At 41.9% G+C, this 17456-nt stretch overlaps 1 protein-coding gene across 4 annotated transcripts; it reads right to left on the bottom strand.

Annotated features, from left to right (window-relative positions):
• Positions 1 to 671: 671 nt before the first annotated feature.
• On the bottom strand, positions 672 to 17149 carry IL4R (interleukin 4 receptor). 4 transcript variants are annotated; one of them, XM_075165644.1, is made up of 11 exons: positions 16919 to 17148; positions 16246 to 16434; positions 11779 to 11887; positions 7867 to 8008; positions 6827 to 6981; positions 5629 to 5783; positions 4856 to 5012; positions 3966 to 4065; positions 3276 to 3345; positions 3060 to 3136; positions 672 to 2959 (listed from the first exon to the last, which is right to left on the bottom strand). In XM_075165644.1, exons 3-11 carry the CDS (start codon positions 11849 to 11851, stop codon positions 733 to 735), a joined length of 3156 nt encoding a protein of 1051 aa, XP_075021745.1. In that variant the 5' UTR covers positions 11852 to 11887; positions 16246 to 16434; positions 16919 to 17148; the 3' UTR covers positions 672 to 732. The 4 variants fall into 4 exon arrangements, with proteins under 4 accessions (XP_075021745.1, XP_075021746.1, XP_075021747.1 ...); XM_075165645.1 differs by having other exon boundaries at positions 16924 to 17148; XM_075165646.1 differs by lacking the exon at positions 16246 to 16434 and having other exon boundaries at positions 16919 to 17149.
• Positions 17150 to 17456: the final 307 nt, after the last annotated feature.

The raw sequence follows: 17456 nt of genomic DNA, 5'->3' as shown, positions 1-17456 counted from the left end.
CAATTTAGGGAGTATGACCAGAAACTGGGTAAACTTTCTGGGAAAACACTGCTTAGAAATGTTTGATTCCATTTACAGCTGTAGAAATAACTCTGCTTGCTTCTACAGAATAAGAAACTAATCACCGATAATAACATTGCTTAAGCCCAAATGACAGCAATCTTTATTTCAGGTCTTGATTGAGCAAGTACAGAAACATATACCTCATGCTGGGACTAGGCACACAGGACCTCCCTCCTCCCCCCCGCCTCCAATAAATAAATTTTGGAAGTTGTGTGATGCTGTCAGTGCAAGTCAGTCACTTCCCCTTTGACCTGCACCTATGTCCCACTTCCAGGTGGGTCAGCACCTTCCACATCAACTTTGTGTGCTTCCCAAGCAACATACAGAGCCAGGGCAATAACCACAGGAGCTGTACTAAGAACTCCTACTTTATGCAGCTGCTGCTCACTTTTAGAGAATAATCACGGCCAGAGAAACTTTAGCTCTGGCTTCGCCCCCTGAAAAAGCTGTAGCTGCAATTGTTGGGTGCTAACCCCTACTGTTTCCCGGGGGCCTGCATCACACACCGGTTGCCAGCCCTGCAGCAGGCATGAGTGTTACAACCCACTGAATTCATGTCTGAACTGTAGCAACCCTCACTTCAGGCAAGATTGGAAGAACAAGCAACATTTCAGTTTGCCATATAGTTTATTTCCAAAGACTGGTTTGGTTCAGTCTTGGCAAGAGTGGCTAGGCTACCTTCATGTAGCAGTTGTCCTCCTGTGCAAGGGCTTGTACAAGTTTCATTTTTTTCTCATTCTTCCTGTTGTTTTCCCTCAATAGTTCCACCGGTCTTTTTTTAACTGAAGGTGCCAGTCTGGAACCCCCACTATGAATGGTGTGAGAACCAGAAGGACGGGAATCATCCACAAAAAGAGAAGGTGACAACTTGTCTAAGACCAGGAGCTCCAGGGGCTCTGCAGTTTTTCTCTCTAAGTTTAGCCCAATGCTGTCCAGTGATTCTTCTGGTAAGGTAGCTGCTGAGCCACACCTCCTGCCTACCGCATGCTTTATCACCTCTTTATTTTCCTCTGTATTTCCAAATTTCCTCAGGTGGTTGTGTGTGTGGCAGTGAAAGTCAGTATTTAGTCTGTTACTGCTGCTCTCTTGCATTCCTCTACCAGTATAGTTAAAGCTGTTAGGTTTCGTCCCCGTTATAGTTTTTTCTCTGCTGTTAAAATCTTGACAGTTCAGCTCTAACAAATGCAACAGCTGTTTGTCTCTGCTGGTATTTTCATCTTTGCTATCACTAGACAGCTCATTAGAGTTGATGATCCAAAGGCTGCCATCACTGGTGTGTGTGACATTCTCACCTGGGACAATGCTGCAGTCAAAACCCTGGACAATCAAACATACATGGTCATCTGTCCTCCGGTCAGGTTCACAGATTATGGCATCTGGAGGTGTTTCTCTCAGATTGTTGTACAAAAGACGAATGAAGGGTTCATACAGTGACTTAGAGATAACGTCACTGTCATTGTCACAGTACGTACCATTACATTTAACTGCATTATCAAAAGGTTGATAACCAGACGGTCGAGGTCCAATGGGGCAAGAAATAATATTGGCTTTCTTTTGAACATTTTGATATGTTATTTGCTTATGTATTTCTTCCTCTGGTAGGAAAGCTGAAGCACTGTCATTTGCACGTGTGGAGAAAGATGGAAAATCAGTACGTTCTGAACAAGTGTTTTGAAAATCAAGCTCAGTGCAGGGAGATCCATAGTTGGTGTAACATGTCTGACTGCTAGGGGGTCGATAAATTTGATCTCTGCAGCTAGGTTCTGGTGTCTCTGAAAACTCTGTCAAAGGTGGTGAGGAGCACACATCTCCAAAACAGAGAATCAGGCTACTGTTAGCCATAGGCTGAGACATAAGGGTATCAAAGCTCTTACAGACAGAGCTACTTGGTTCCTTGAACGCAGACACAAGAATATCAAAGCTCTTGTATGCAGAACCACAGGGCTCCACAGACGGAGACATAAGGGTGTCACAGCTCTTGTAGGCAGAACCACAGGGCTCCACGGATGGAGACATGAGGGTGTCACAGCTCTTGTAGGCAGAACCACAGGACTCCATGGATGGAGAGATAAGGGTGTCAAAGCTCTTATATGCAGAGCTACACAGCCCCATGGATGGAGACACAAGGGTATCAAAACTCTGGTGTGCAGGGTTGCTTATTTTGTCTTTTTTGGTCCCAAAGGATGGTTTATTTGGAGATTCCTGGATCAGGATACACGAGTCATGCTGACTTTCAGAACTGCATGGAAAAAGGCTTTGATGAACCATACGTTGAAGATCTCTTGCATCCAGAGAAGCAGAATTTATGCTGGAGCTCTGATAGCCAGATTCAAATGATTCTTCTGATTGTTCTGACTTCTTGCTGGCTGTACTACAATTGTAGTCATCTTGAGAGGCTTTGGTGAAAAGGGAGACTGTATGAGAAATATCACATGGCTGCTGACTCTGGGCTGCGCTTTCTTTCGGATTTTGCTGTGATGGATTTCCTGACTCAAGTTTCTCAAAGGTTTTATTCTCACCTGTGATGATGTCTGGGTCTTTATTGTCTTGCATGTTGTTTTCATCTGCCAGGAGCTCAATAAACATACTAGCTAGTGCATCATTGTGTTCAGTGTGCTCTCTGAAAGCACTGACACTGCTCTCACAAGGCTCAAACATGGTGATCTGGTCACTAGTCCCTTCCTGGCTCTCAGCCTCAATGTCTGTTAAACATTCACAGATTTCTATAGACTCTTCAACCAGAATTGTCTCAGGGGTTAACACTGCACTGCTGCCTTTTGGAAACCACTCTCCAGACTTGCTGTGGCAACTGCAAGATTTCGCAACATTTCTGATGTTATCTTTTCCCTTGAAGTTTTGGCTTGACAAACTTTGAGCCAGGCAGTTCTTGCAACTTCTGTTTTCGGAAGTCAAAAGGAAAGGACAGTTAATGTTTATGTAATAGGAAACTATTTCATGCTGTAAAGCAGAGGGTTTTTTTCCTTTATCTTACTTACATTTGGTTTTCCATATGACTCTGCTTTAAGTCATGGAAAGGGAACTTAATTTCATCAATGTAGCACAAAACTGAAAACTAATAAAGATACAAATGAGATTTAGGACGCATGTGAATTGTATTTAGTATCCCCTGCACTAGCCAGACAATAGCACTTACTACATATTCTACTTCTGGTGATCAGGAAAAAGTATTTTTTGCAAAGCCTTTAAATTACCTTGACATTTTTTACGACCAAATGGCTCTTTGCTGGATTTGGGATTTGATCCCACCATTCTTTCTTCACTCTGCAAGGGAAAAATTAAAATTGTTTGCTTTGACTGCATTTTGGCTTCATCAGCATACATTTCCCTCTTCTGTTCTCTCCCTCTTAGCCATCTGCATTGCAGCAACAGGAAGTGCTTGTTCTGTGCATCTCCAAGTGCTGCTTTTCATTAAACTAGTGCAAAGTTGTTTATATGTTTGGTGCGTGAGTGCTCTGCACAACCACAGTCACATGTTCTTCTAATCATGTTTGAAACGATATGCGAAACAGATAGGATCCCACTTTCACATTACCACTACAAACATTTTAAAAGAAATACACATATTTAACCATCATTACTGGAACTCCAGCAAAGACTGGGGTCCAAAACTGACAGACCCCATAACTGCAGCCTGTGTTGGACGCTATAACAAGCCCATTCTAGTAAGATTAATAGAGAATATTCAGTTACCTATTCAGAAAATGACAGAGTGCAACTGATTCGTGTTTACAAAACATTTACTCATAGAGAGCAAGATAAAGGTGCTGAGGAAAAACAAAACATTAGATTCCTGTACTACTGGACATCCAGCTAATCAATAGCAATACTGGTATCTGTGCAAACTGCTGCTCTATAAAACCTGTGAACAGTATGATACATACTTCATAAAACAGAAGTAACAAATGACAGATACTGCCATGATCAGTATGCAGGATACGGGAACAGCCGTCTGCAGAATGTCTTCAGCTGTTACTTGGTAATCTGTTAAATAAACATATACATTTACATGTGTATGTGCATATAAATACAAGTACTGGCAATACCAAATTCATTGCTCTTCTTTTGCACCTTAAAAAAATTGCTCCTTTAGAGGATGTAAAATAAAAGCCTCCAGCAGATAAACAACAGAACATACAGAGCTACCAGTGGCAATGGTGTGTGGCATGTCTGATAGGTCAATGCAGGTACTGCAGTCAGTTACTGTGAGTGTTATGAGCTGGGAGAGCCAACATGTACTGTGAGACCATTTGTCATCTCTCAGGGACAAACCTGTCACACAGTCCCTAAAATGGCATTATCATCTCCATTGTAGTGCAGCTGTGCTTCTTGTCCTCTCTGTTGCTCTTCAGAGATTTTTGTAAGCCCTCAGCCCCCTGATGGTTAAAGTATTGCTTAATTTGCAGCCTAAATACCTCTTGTTCATTTATACCCACTTGCTCTTCCGTCAATGTTGTTCTTTAGTTTAAATATCTCTTCTCCTTCCCTGGTGTCTACTTCACGAAATATTTATAAACACATCCCCTTTCAGCCTTTTTTTCACAAGGCTAAACAATTCAACTTCCCTTGGTCTTCTCTTCCTTAGTCTCCCCAGCAGTTGCCTTTTTATATTTAGGCTCTTTGGAAGCCTTTACAGATGTATCCACAATACATTCAAAAGGAGGAAGATGATGATTCTATAACTCTCCTCAGAGGAGAGCAGCGGGGTATATATGACATGGTTTATAAAACTCTACTATACTTTTATCAAGCTGCTATTCGTTACAATACTTACCATAGTGAAATTCAACTTCTTCACTCCATTCACTCCAGTAGGCTGGGTAGTCTATATAGTTACATCTTACACTTGCAATGTAATCATAGCCTTTCCTCAATGAGCTTGCAGTAATTTCAAAGCTTTTTGCCTGGTAGTTAATTGCTTTTACAGAAACCTGGAAAGAAAGTGAGAAAGTTCACTTTGATTTCTTTATGAGGTGAAGGGTTAGTGACAGCAATTAAATACTTAACAATAGTGTTATGTGTTTCAGCGACCTTTCACAAATGAGCAAATGAATGACTGTATACCTAATCTGCTGTGTGTGATACTGCATTTTGTTGTCATGAGCAGGTGATATTTGTGACATGCCACCATGCATGTTCTTCCCCTACCAGAAGAAGCCCAGTCCTAAAGTGCTGGATTGTTCAGGAGGGCGTCTGAAATGCCTCAAGTGCGCCACAGAGTCACGAACAGCCTCCAGCTTCCTGATGTCTAAGGAGCAAATGAAGGTCAGTGAACAGAAGCACTGTATTTTCAATCTCTGCCCTGTCTACTGTGAGCAGCAGACCATTTTGGGGTGGCAGTCAGAAGAGTTCCAATCCTTTAAAGCCCAGCTGAACCACCTTGGGGCAATGTGACCTGTGGCAAGTATGTGATCAGGAACTTTGTGGGACTTGCCCTTGCTGGCCCTTACACCATTATTCATGAAATGGTTTCAAGACTTTTCAGAGGACTTTTTAAACCTGAAAGCTCCAGAGAGACAGAAAATGAAGAGACTGGCTATCTCTTACCTCTGTCGGGTGCTGCTTCCTCCAGTATTTCACTTCATAGATGACTGGCTGTCCAGAGAGCATGGATGGAGGAGAGTAGCTCTCCTCCCAGCTCAGATTGAAATTACCATTTTCAACTTTCTCAATGGCAAGATTTTTGGGGGCCCTTGGCTTAACTGTGTGTTAAAAAATACAATTAAGGAGAACATGGCAATGGGAAAGCACTGATGGAGAGAAGCAGAGAGACAAACATTCACCAGAGACCAGAATCTCATCGCAGTCAATGCATTTAGCCCTTTCACTATGCTGTAGCACAAGGTTATAGAGGCCAAAACACAGCAACTGCAAGGTATTCATTAACAAGCTGGCTGAACAAACTGCAAGTTCAAACCTGCACCGGGTGCAGCTTTCAGCCTGGAAAAATGGGAACAACCTGCACCCTCACAATAGCTGTGCCGTGCGGTAGGCACAGAGCTTCTGACAGCTTCGCAGCCAGGCTTGTCCTGGCTACCTGTCTCTCAGAAACTGATGCAGGTTCCTGCTTATTCTGCTGATAAACAGCAGCAACAATCAAGTATTCTGAAAAGAACCAGCTCATCGATGCAGCTGAATGCCTGCCTAATCTGAGTCTTTGAGGTGACAAGTGTTATGAACAAGCACACTGTTCTAAACAAACTAGGTACCTACAGAGATATAAACTATATCTACGCTCTATACTGTGAAAGAGCAGAGTCATTAACTTTTTATCACTGGTTGTTATAATCCAACAGCAATTACTGTAAAAATCTCTGTTCAGGGGGATGATTCAACTAGTATCAAAAATTAGAGTATGAGACAGGAATGGAAGAAATTTCAGAAGGGATAGCCTAATATCTTTCTAGAAAGTGGAAGGAGTACATTCCTCTTCATCCTTGAATTCTACAGCCACAAGTAAAATGCACTAAAGACACATCTAAGACCCCAAACTGCTGCTGGCTGGCAGCTGAGAGGGTACCGCTAGAGGAAGAATCACTCTCTGCTTGCCCCATTACTTATACTCTTTCCTCAAGAATCTATTCCAGAATCAGGTTTCTAAGCCAAATGGATTTTGCATTTAAGCCAGCATGGCACTTTTCACCTCTGATAAGGAAAAATTGTTCCAGTGACATGAATGAGGAGTTAGCTAGGATTGCAAAGCCTGAAACCAGATGTCCTGGTGACAAAGTAAACAGTTTCTTACCAACCAGGGCTGGTGTAACACTGTAATTCCACATATCAGTCCCATTGAACTGCAGAGCTAAAATATACGTGAGGCCTGATACAAAATAATCCGGACATATTGTGCAAGTGCACCTTAAACTGTCTTTTCCATTCTCAGGGACACACACACGATTTCTGAAAAACAGGCAGAAAATTATGTGATGTTTAGACAGTGTGGCACACTATTTCTTGAAAAGGTGAAATCAAGCTTCCCAATGTGTAGAGCTAATCAAATGTGAGACAAACGAGCTCAGTTCCTAGAAACATTTAGCCCAAACAAATCCAAACCAAAACTGAGCTCCCCCAGACTCCCAAACAACCCACCCTCCCTCAACACTCCTTGGATATCTGTATCGCACAAATGAAAAATTTGACAGAAAGGCTAAGGATTGATCCCAAGATGAAAAATTAACACCCTTCGTCACACTTCAACCTCTGAAGGAGCGGACTGACAGCTTGCTAGTATAGGAACAAGTTTACTGCAGTGTACAAAGTGAGGTTATTTGAATGTCTGTGTGGAGAAATCATATGGAGATGAACAGGAGAGCCCAGATGCATCTTCCTTTGTAGGACATGACGACTGGCCCTGCTGCAGAACAGGGACAACAGTCTGTGCTTGAACATGGAGTTAGACTGTACGCAGAGATAATTACCTGGGCTCCAGGGGAGAGTACCTTTCACAGAGGCTACAGACTGGTAAATCAGGTAAGATTTCTCCTGAACGAGGTAAAATTTCACATGAAATGAAGGTTGGGTAAACTTATGAGAGTCCTACCACTCCTACAAGTAGGACTTGATCACTCCTCTGTATTAAGAGTGCAGGGAGGTCTGCAGAAAGGTAGACCACTGAACAGAGCATGCTGTTAATTGCAGCAACCCATTTTCCTTCTGGCAAGAAGAATAATCTCGATTACATTTTTCCCAGACATCCATGGTAGAGGGAGGGAATCAAAGCTGATAGTAGCTATAGGATTTATGAAGTTCCAACAAAGATAATGTAACATCTTATTAAACACTTACGGCAGACAAAGAAATTCATTCCCGTAGTAGAGCAGGAATTCTTTGGAGCAATTCGTTTGTGCAGGCACCTTCCAGTGACAAACCAGCTCTTTGTCATAGTCGGTGAAGCATGCAAATTCCTGTACATGTCCTGCAGCCATAACTAGGGAGAAGCAGCACACAATGAGAAGCAAGAGAATCAAAAGAATAAATTGGACTAAGCAGAAACATTAACTTTTCCATCTAAAGAGAGCTACCAATCCCCTACAAATTAAGTGAAAGCATTGTTATTTTTCGTGTTCTGGGTAAGTGGAAAGGGATGCATGTCACCAAATGTCTCCACTTTTCTGGAGACAACGTCTACGGTCTTGGAGAGGAAGAAGGTCTGCAGTAGTAATACTGAAATAGAAAGGCACAACTCATCCAACACAGTCTTCCAAGCACAGAAAATCTGATTCCGATAGCTTGATCTAAAACACACCAACATTTAGTTATAAAACAGCATCATCCTATGTGTTAAAAACAAAAGATTCAAAAGCCAAAATGCAGATAATTAACAGAGTCAGACCAAGATCACTGCCTACAGGCATGTACTCGTGCTTTATCTATAATGGCTCTAAGCTTCCCAAATGCATGCCCTCTGCCTCCCCAGAGCAGTTCCCCATTGCCTAGAAGATCTTCCTGTCACAGGCTTTCTTCTAGTATACACCTTTTCTTAATTTCACTCAGTATTTCCTGTTCTGTCTTCTACTTTTCATTGTTATGATAGTGTTTGCAGACCTGGTGAGATTTAGTCACATTGTTCCGGGCATTGAGAGGGTACAGAAAAGCCCAAAGTCTCTGCACTCACAATGTTTGTGTTTACAATCTCTTTCACTGGCAGTATTTAAGAAAAAAATAGAAGACATTGGTCAAAATATCTTTGTTAGAACTGGAAAGGGAAATGGAATACACAATCCTCAGTATCCCTTCCAGCCTCATTTTCTGTCATTTCAATGCACTCCACATGTGACAATAAGGTCATGCTGTTATTAGGACTAACAGTGTGCCAAACGTGGTACTGGAATGTGATCATTTCTAAATGAAGCAGAGAATTCTTTGCTACCTTTGATGTTTGACTTCTCCATTATTGGTAAATATTAACAGTATCTCCCTTTTCTTGCACAAGTTGTACAGATCTAAATCCTTCTCTCCTGCGCTACATCTCAATTCCCCATAAAAATTTAGAATAGCTTTGGCTGGTTTTTAGAATGCTATTAATTGATATTTTTCTGATAGTTTCCTACGGGATTCTGCTAGAAGGTTTCCTGCGGCAATTATACAAGGGCCATATAAAGACATGATTTCATTTCTCTATAGTATGTAAATAATTTTGTTTACATGGCCCAGCACATTACTAACTCTCCATTCTTGTCATTTACATTGCAAATTCAAGATTAAGTTGCCAGCAATTCACATCCTGTAAGGTCCTTGTCCTTCAGCCACTGCTGCTTCACAGGCTTATTCTTTCCAATGGTACCTAAGTTTCAGATTATTCCTCCCAAGCAAAAACTTTTGTTGTCAAAAATACCCAATTTCATTTTATCCTTCCTACATTTCTACTTTTCTGTAGTCCACTTGTGTTACTTATTCTGGTATAACTTCTGCATACTCTGATACAGTACAGCATCTGCAAATGTAATAAATATGATGATCAGATGCCTTTTACCGGACATGATACATTACATACAACGGGCTCTACCACCAGACCCTCTGGTACTTCAATAAAAACCTGACTCAAAGAAACACTTAGTTGTTTAGTACTGTCAACGTATGGTCTTTAACCCTCATTAAAATCCACACATCACTTTCACTTGCCTTTCTAAAAGGCTTCCCACAACACTTGACTACCAAGCAGTCCTGGATCACTTGAGTAAGCTCAATAACCTCAGTGAGGCTCACCTACGCAAATGAGGATGTACAGCAATGTCAAGGAACCATTGAAAAATTCTATAAAAATCATCACCTAAATTGTCTGGTATATTGACTGGTTATAAACCTGTCTGCAGGTGACTGCAGCTCATGGCTTCATTAGTGTTCAAATATTTAGAAAATGTTTTGTTTTGTTTTAGTTTCTAAGACTAGATATTTATCTCATAGATAAGAACTATCACACTCATATCCTTTCTGGATGGCAGCACCATATTTAGTTCCCTTTTGTTCTGCATGGTCCACGATTCTTCAAAAAAACCCAAGAATCATCACAAGAGCAGCAAGTTAAAGATTAAACTTCTGCAATACTGTAACAGTCACATTGCTCATTTATTTTAAAGGAACCATTATTTATTTATCCTGTTGCTGTTGTTTATATTTGGTTGCCATTTGTATTTTTATTGTTAGTTTCTTTTTTTTTCCACTTTAAGATGCACTTTTAAAAGAAGTATTAACATTTTAAGCCCTTTAAAGATGAACGTCATTATTTTTCAATGTGTTAATGATCTTACACTTTCAAGAATACTTCAATTAAATGAAGCTCTTCCTGCTGTGTTAAGCTATGACGATTAGCAGCTTTACTTTATCTTGCCTTTCAGTATCCTCATGTCTTTCCAGAACTCTAAATTTTCTTCTGTATTCTTTTCCTGTGACCTTCTCCCTTTTCTATCTCTGGTACACCATATTTTTTTTAAACCTCAGATATTTGAGAATTTCCTTTTGAAACCACATACAGTACTGAGTTTGTTTGCAGTTTGTGTAGTTAAAAAAGGGAACTGAAATACTGGATTTCTTTTTTAATCCTCAACTAGAATACCACGCTGAAGAAACTTAAAACATATAGTTAACTAGGGGGAAAAAAAATTTCTGTAAAATTAAACCTTGGTAAAGATCATTTACAGAAAATGTGGGATTACCTAGATCAGACGACTCAGCCAATGCGCTCTTGCAAACCTTGATCCTTCTCATTAATTCAAATTGTACTATTTCATAGTACATAGGAAGGTAGCTAATAAACCTTCTTTTTTAGAGACAGGCTATTTTTAATTTTCTTTTAACTATTTTGGTTTTCTTTAAAAAAAAAAAGAAAACAAAAAAACTAAAAAACTGTGTACCGTGGAACTAAAACTACAGAAAGCAAAATGCAAGATTCATTTTCCAGAGAATAAAAATGCATTGCTGGAAAACATGATTTTATGTATCTAACTTGTCTTTATAATCATAAAACATACAAGGAAAAAAACATTTTCATATTCAGCCCCTGCCAGTTGAACTTCAGAAAATAACCATTAGCTAACAAGCAGCATTAAGACTTAATGCAACCGCACGTCCTGCCAGACCAAAAGAATGGTGTAGTGAAGAACACATAGGACATCACGTCAGTCATCTGCCCCTGTACAGGCACAAGTCAGAGCATGTAATGTCTCACAGCAAATGCCTGCAAAATTTGTTCAAATCCAGTCAACTAAATTTTCCAACTTAGTAACCCGGCACATTTTGGAGAACACAAACTGACACAGTAGATCTACAGGCTCCACTTCATGAGCATAGCTCCCCTCAAGGTCCCGCACAGCAAACAGTGGCAGTTAGGAAAATAAGCAAATAAGAGACTAGTGCTTTCTACTCTTACGGGATTTCTACAGAGATGTCCCTGGGTTATTGCTGAGCACCTTGTTTGCAGCAAGGTGTCCAATAGAGATTAGATAATGGGGAAGCAGGGAGATGACTTTCCAAACCTCAGCTTCTCCTTCCTGCAAATTCCTATTTTTTCTTGCCCATATGGAAAAGGTCAATAAAAAGGAAAAAAATCTAAGAATTTACTCTAGTATACGGATATTTATGACATTCGAAGTTACACATTTTGTATTAATTAATTAACGGTAATAGTGTTGCCTACTAGTCATGGGAAAATGCTGTCGATAACAAGTTTAGTATTATAATTTAAAACACTGACAAATGTACCTTCATTTGTTGTATATGAAAAGAAAAGGATCCACAGGGCATGCAGTGCAGCTCTTGGGAGTTTTGCCATCATTGGCACTGGCCAGGTTCAGCAGGACAAGCTGAAATTCTGCCAACAGAAAACATTACTATAAGTTTACATCAGTGTCCCAGTTAAGGTAAGGGTGTAGTTCTTCCTACCACTCCGTTAGATCTTATGATTCAGATCCCCTGCAGTGCCTGATCCCCCTAAAGTTAGCTCATGGAACAATGAGAAGTGTAGAAGAATAAGGATAATACAAATGAGCTAGAAGACTTTTCTGCAAAGTTTAATTAGAGGATACTAGACTGACATTGGCAGTGGACCTACTCTTTTCAGCTACTAGAAAAGCAAAGCTGCTAGTATGTGAGATATTAAAAGGGTAAGCACTAGACCAAAATCATTGACAATCAACATGTCACCAAAGCCCTATGATTCTACTCAGATAACTGAAAGAATTTAAGAATTAAGTGTCTGATCTATTGACTAAAACGTTTTCCCCAAGTCCTATCACCAGTACCCTAGATAATAAGAATATCATCCTCTTGAAAAAGATTTTAGCAAAGACCTCTGAGCCTTGCTTCAACAGGATGCAGATTCATTAAAACAGTAAATAATTAGAAGTTGTGAAACACATGCCTAATCATGATACTACCAGCACAACTTTGGAGAAGGAAAATTCTGCAGCTTTTACATATTAGAATTCTATAAACATAGGAAGCTACGTAAGTGAACTGAAAACAGATGAAATAATTTAAGACTTTCAGAAAATTTATTTCCCCAAGATTCTTTTGCTGATGCAACATAGACACTTAGTGGAAGATTATACTCTGGATTAGATATGGATACCAGCTTTCATATCACTAGAAATGTATGTGATGCATTTAAAATTTTGGTAAATTTGTAGGTAAAGTCATGCTAACTAATACGGAATAACGACGACTTTGCATTCAGTATAAAGAGGGATAAAACTTGTTCAGCAGCACATTGTGTGTTAATACACAACGCTTTTGTCCCTTCCTCTCATGCTCTTGGTATTTTCTAATCTCCCACTCTGGACGCAGTGTTCTTACTACCTGCGTGCTACAGTCCTCTGCTTACATCTGCAAAGTTCCCAGGTGGCACGTTATTTTTGATTTCAAAACCTCATGATTCTCTCTGTGTGACTGAGTAAAGAGGAGAGAACTTCTCAGAAGATCTCCTTTAGCAGAAGAGTGGTGTTGGGCTTTCTGCAAGTTTTGTCAGATTCTGAAGTAGAAGAGATCATTGAAATGTATTTGTTGATGGTCGTTCAATACCCTCTGCTCCAACTACAGTAGTAGAACAACCTTTGACGCTTCTGACAGATTTGAGTTTCACCAGCACACAAGACAAAAGGAATTGGCAAGGGATCAGCAACTCTGCTGTGGTGTAAACTTGTTAAGTGATTAGCTTAGGAAAAATTTAATGACCTTTTGGAAATATGCATGTGGGCACTGTATACATGCAAGGATGTGCAGCCTCAACGGCATGCTACCAAAGCCATACCCCCTGAAATAACTCCTCTCTAAAACTGGGAAGATTCTCAAGCACAGCTGCTGAATATTTGTTGTCAAATATTCAAATAGAATAAACACAAGTTAGGTAACAGCTGGACTCTTTCTCAGTTGAGTAAGGGACAGAAAAATCACTTTTTTTTAATAAAGATGACCACACCTTTTTTTGATAAATATATCTACATAAATCAAACTATTGTGAAATGTAGCAATAGAATCTTAATTTTTTCCAATATACTTAGAAGTGCTAGCACTTCACTTATAATCAATCTTTACTTCAGTATGTCAGATTCAGCTCCAAGGCAATTGCCTCATAATCCAGGTTTCTCCACTTGTCAGAAAAGTCACCTTTAACGATGCTGTATTTCTTATTTCTTCCATTCTCACATGCATGATTGACCACTCTTTAAAACAAGCTACTAAAGACTAAACAGGGAAAACTTCAATCTTAGAGGTTAAGGGATAAGAACATTGTTAGTGAAAATAGAAGATTAGAATGGAAACTCTTTTGTGACCTTCTCTGAGGCGGTTACTGCTCATCTAGTAATAAAGGACATACTGGAAAGACAAATTTCTCATAAATGCTCAAGAAAACTACTACTCAAGAGCTGAGCTTTTCACATTTTGGAAACAGACAAAACGTGACTAGGCACAGTAATACATTTTTGGAAAGGACACAAGTGCCTTTGCTGCTGCTCAGAAAAAAAAAGAGCAAACTGCTCCAGCATAAAAAAAAAAAAATCCTTCTTCTTTTCCTCCTTTTTCCTGGAATTCTCAAGAGAGGAAGTGTTTGCTTTCCAGTCCATTGTCGCATGACTGGAGTTCCAAGAAACTCTTAAAACTTGGGCAGAGAATCCTGTATCACATAAGCATGTATAAATCGGCAGATGGCAAAGCAAAAATATCTCCCCCATAGGAGAAAAGATCTGCACATGTTGATGAAAATTGAGTGAACCCATAGCTCTAATGAAACTGCAAACTGTTTTTATAGTAAGAATAGTGGACTATAAATCCAATGCAAAGGGAGAATATTTTAAAATGGCAATAGCTTTCCTGTCTGTCAGCTCTTAAGTTTTTCTTTATATCAGATCATGAAATACCAATCTTAAAAAAGTATGTAACACATACAGAGAATACTAAAATCACAGCAAACCTAGTAATCCTGATATAGTTAAGGAAAATAAGGTGTAAAAGACATAACTGACTTCCCCAAAACTATGAAAGAAATCTCTGTCGGGGCTAGAAGCAGGTCTACGTGATTACTGGCACAAGTTACGTGCTTTTATCATTTCTCTCTCTTGAAAGAAAATATGACGTGATTGAAAAGGTTTCATTTACTATCAAGAAAAACAATAATAACTTCTGGTCTGAGCTTCTAAATAAATTAGGGTCACATTTAATCTAGAGGCATAATTTGCAAAATTGTTACGCTCAAAGAATAACTCACGCCCAGAAGACAGGCGATCATAATTTCTATGTGAGACTGCTTAATTTATCTTCACTGCAACTGTACAGGTAAAGGACGACTCCCTGTTTTAAAAGTGGCTCTTTTTAAAATTAAAGTACATCTTGTCTTATTCTTTCTGGTTTAAAACATTGGCTGTAACTGCAGACTAAAATGAGATAAGTAGTATATAGCAAAGCAAAAGTTCATCAACTGATTTTGTATCAAAATTTGAAAAAAGTTAGGGAGTAATTTCCACTTTTTATTGCTGCTTTTAATTGATTTTTTTCTAAGTGCCTATACAAAATGGCAGACCTACAAGAACACAAATTGTAATACCTACTCTTTGACAGGCAATGTGACCGTCAGAGACAACCACACAAAGTATGTGTATGGTGAAAAGCGTAGGCGTCTCAGACAAAGTGGGTTTTCATAAGAATTTGGAAGCTGAGGAGGGAGTGCTGTATACTACATTAAGGAGGAGCTTTACATGAAAGGGTAGACTGAAAGGTATTTAGAAGCTCCAACAATTAAGGATGGCAACTTTGGTCAATGAAGGGCCAAAAGATAAAATTCAACAGTTCCCACTTTCTGTTATCTAAACTGAAAAGTAAACCATTCCCATATGCTTCTTTGCCATTCAATTAATACACCATTGTGTTAATGTTATCTCTTCTTGCTGAGAACACTGCAGTGGAAAGCGGATTCTTTAGCAGGGAGACTTTGTCCCATTTCTTATCTTAAAGGGTGTAATGCACATATTATTGCTTATCTACACAGTATTTCCTGCATCATTGTATGATCGCTAAAGAAGGAATTTTACTTCAGAATGGTAGATTTTAAAGGAGCAAGACATTCTTTTTTATTCTTTTTAAATGAGTAATTTTACTAACATTTTAATGTCATCCTTGTTCTGCAAATTCCTTCATGTAGTTTGGGATACTTACCATTAACATCATTTTCCGCAACAACATGCAACAACATACAAATGATATCTGCATTTCTGGAGCAGGACAGAGCACATTTGGATAATCCTCTCCTCATAAATATGAGAAGAGCCTCTCAAAACGAGCAGATGGGTTCTCTTTAAAAAAATCTGAAAGTGGTCAATTTTTATTCACGACTTAAGCTGAACTTTCTGCATTCCAGCATAGTTTCATATTGAGATGACAGAAGTCAGTAAAAGGCATAATAACATGTCATTTTGGGCCTTAAGGAATACAGTACTTCCACATAATTTGACAAACTGCAAATCATAGTCTGCAAGAGGCAAGATTTACTTCAGATATTTGCTAATTTAGAACTGACAGAAACTATGCAAACTGCTGAATTCGGACATGTTGAAAAAAATGCCAAAAGATGTCTAGACTAAAACGACTAGAACAGCTCACTTCTGAGACGTTTCTGAATCCCCGGTTCTGACAGTGTTGCATAAATTGGTCTTAAGTTCTCCCGGAATCCATACGCACCGGGAGTAATTTTTAAAGCCCGAAATCCGAGATTCGGGAACAGCTCTGCAGTTCAAAGCTCGTGTGGCAAGTTCTCTGACCACGGGTCCCGGCTAACACGGCTGTTACAGGTGAGGTCTCGTATTCCCTGCACCCCTCACGCGGGATGTCCAGCGGGAAGGAAATTCCTGGGAATCACACCAGTTTTGTCTGAAATTATTTCAAAAGGAGCGCCTGAGTTAAACAACCTCAAGGAAGGAAAAACACTTCTGCCAAGGACGAGGCTGTCGCTACTCGCGGGCCCCAGCCGTGCCCCGGCCGTTCCGCCCGGGAGGGGCCGGCGCTGGCAGCACCGGCCCCCGGGGGGCCCCCGGGCCCCGCGGGGCGAGCGCTCCCCGCCGCCCCCGCGCCCCGGGGAGCTCCCGTGCCCGCCCGGGGTCCCGACAAAGCCACGGGACCGGTTTCACAGCAGGGACCGGAGCTCCGCGTGGCCCGCCCGTGCCGCCGCGCCGCAGGCCGCTCCGCCGCCCGCCCGCCGCGCCGTGCGGAGCAGCCAGCTTTCTCGGCATCGCTGAGGAGAGCGGCAGGCACCGCGCGAGCCGCGAAGCGTAAACCGCGCCAATTCGCTCGGCCGGCGTTAATGGAGACCTTCCTGCGGCCAAGCGGCAGGGGAGGGAGGGGCCGCCGCAGGTACCTTGCCTGGTCCAGCTCCCGGTCGGCGCAGCGCGGCGCGGCGGGCTCCCGCGCCCGGGCTTCGGTCCGGACCGGGGCGGTCCCGGCCCCACGGCACCCGCGGGTCCGCCCCGACACGGACGCCGCGCTCCCCGGACCTGCGTCCTCCGCCCCGCGCAGCACAGCTCCCCGCCGGCGGCAGCGCGGCCCGGCCCGGCGGAAACGGCTGCCGGCCTCGCGGGCACACCGCGTCCCGCCGCTCCTACGCTGGGCGGAGGCGGCCGAGCACGCGCGACGGCCCCGCGCGGGACCGAGGCAGGCGGTCGCCCACCGCCCGCCTCGCGACGGTGCAACACACGCGGGGGACTGGGCCGCCCCGACCGCCCCCGCCAGCCTCGTCAGGGGGCGGGGTGGGGCCGCCCCCACGCCCGCGCGGCCGGCAGCCTCGTCCGGGGCGGGGCGGGGCCGCCCCCACGCCCGCGCGGCCGGCAGCCTCGTCCGGGGCGGGGCGGGGCCGCCCCCACACCCGCCCCCCCGCCAGCCTCGTCCGGGGCGGGGCG

The sequence above is a fragment of the Calonectris borealis genome, chromosome 16 (genome assembly GCF_964195595.1).
Source record: "Calonectris borealis chromosome 16, bCalBor7.hap1.2, whole genome shotgun sequence".
NCBI classification, from domain to species: Eukaryota; Metazoa; Chordata; class Aves; order Procellariiformes; family Procellariidae; genus Calonectris; species Calonectris borealis.
The sequence above is the reverse complement of the archived record's forward strand: the minus strand, read 5'-3'. Positions and strand labels throughout refer to the sequence as shown.

Excerpts from the sequence above, each read along its gene's own strand:
- IL4R (XM_075165646.1), bottom strand. The coding sequence starts at position 11,851 with ATGATGGCAAAACTCCCAAGAGCTGCACTGCATGCCCTGTGGATCCTT. Across the intron at positions 6,982-7,866 it reads AATGAATTTCTTTGTCTGCC|AAATCGTGTGTGTGTCCCTG; the intron begins GTAAGTGTTTAA and ends CCTGTTTTTCAG. Across the intron at positions 3,346-3,965 it reads TGTTACTTCTGTTTTATGAA|AGTGAAGAAAGAATGGTGGG; the intron begins GTATGTATCATA and ends TTTCCCTTGCAG.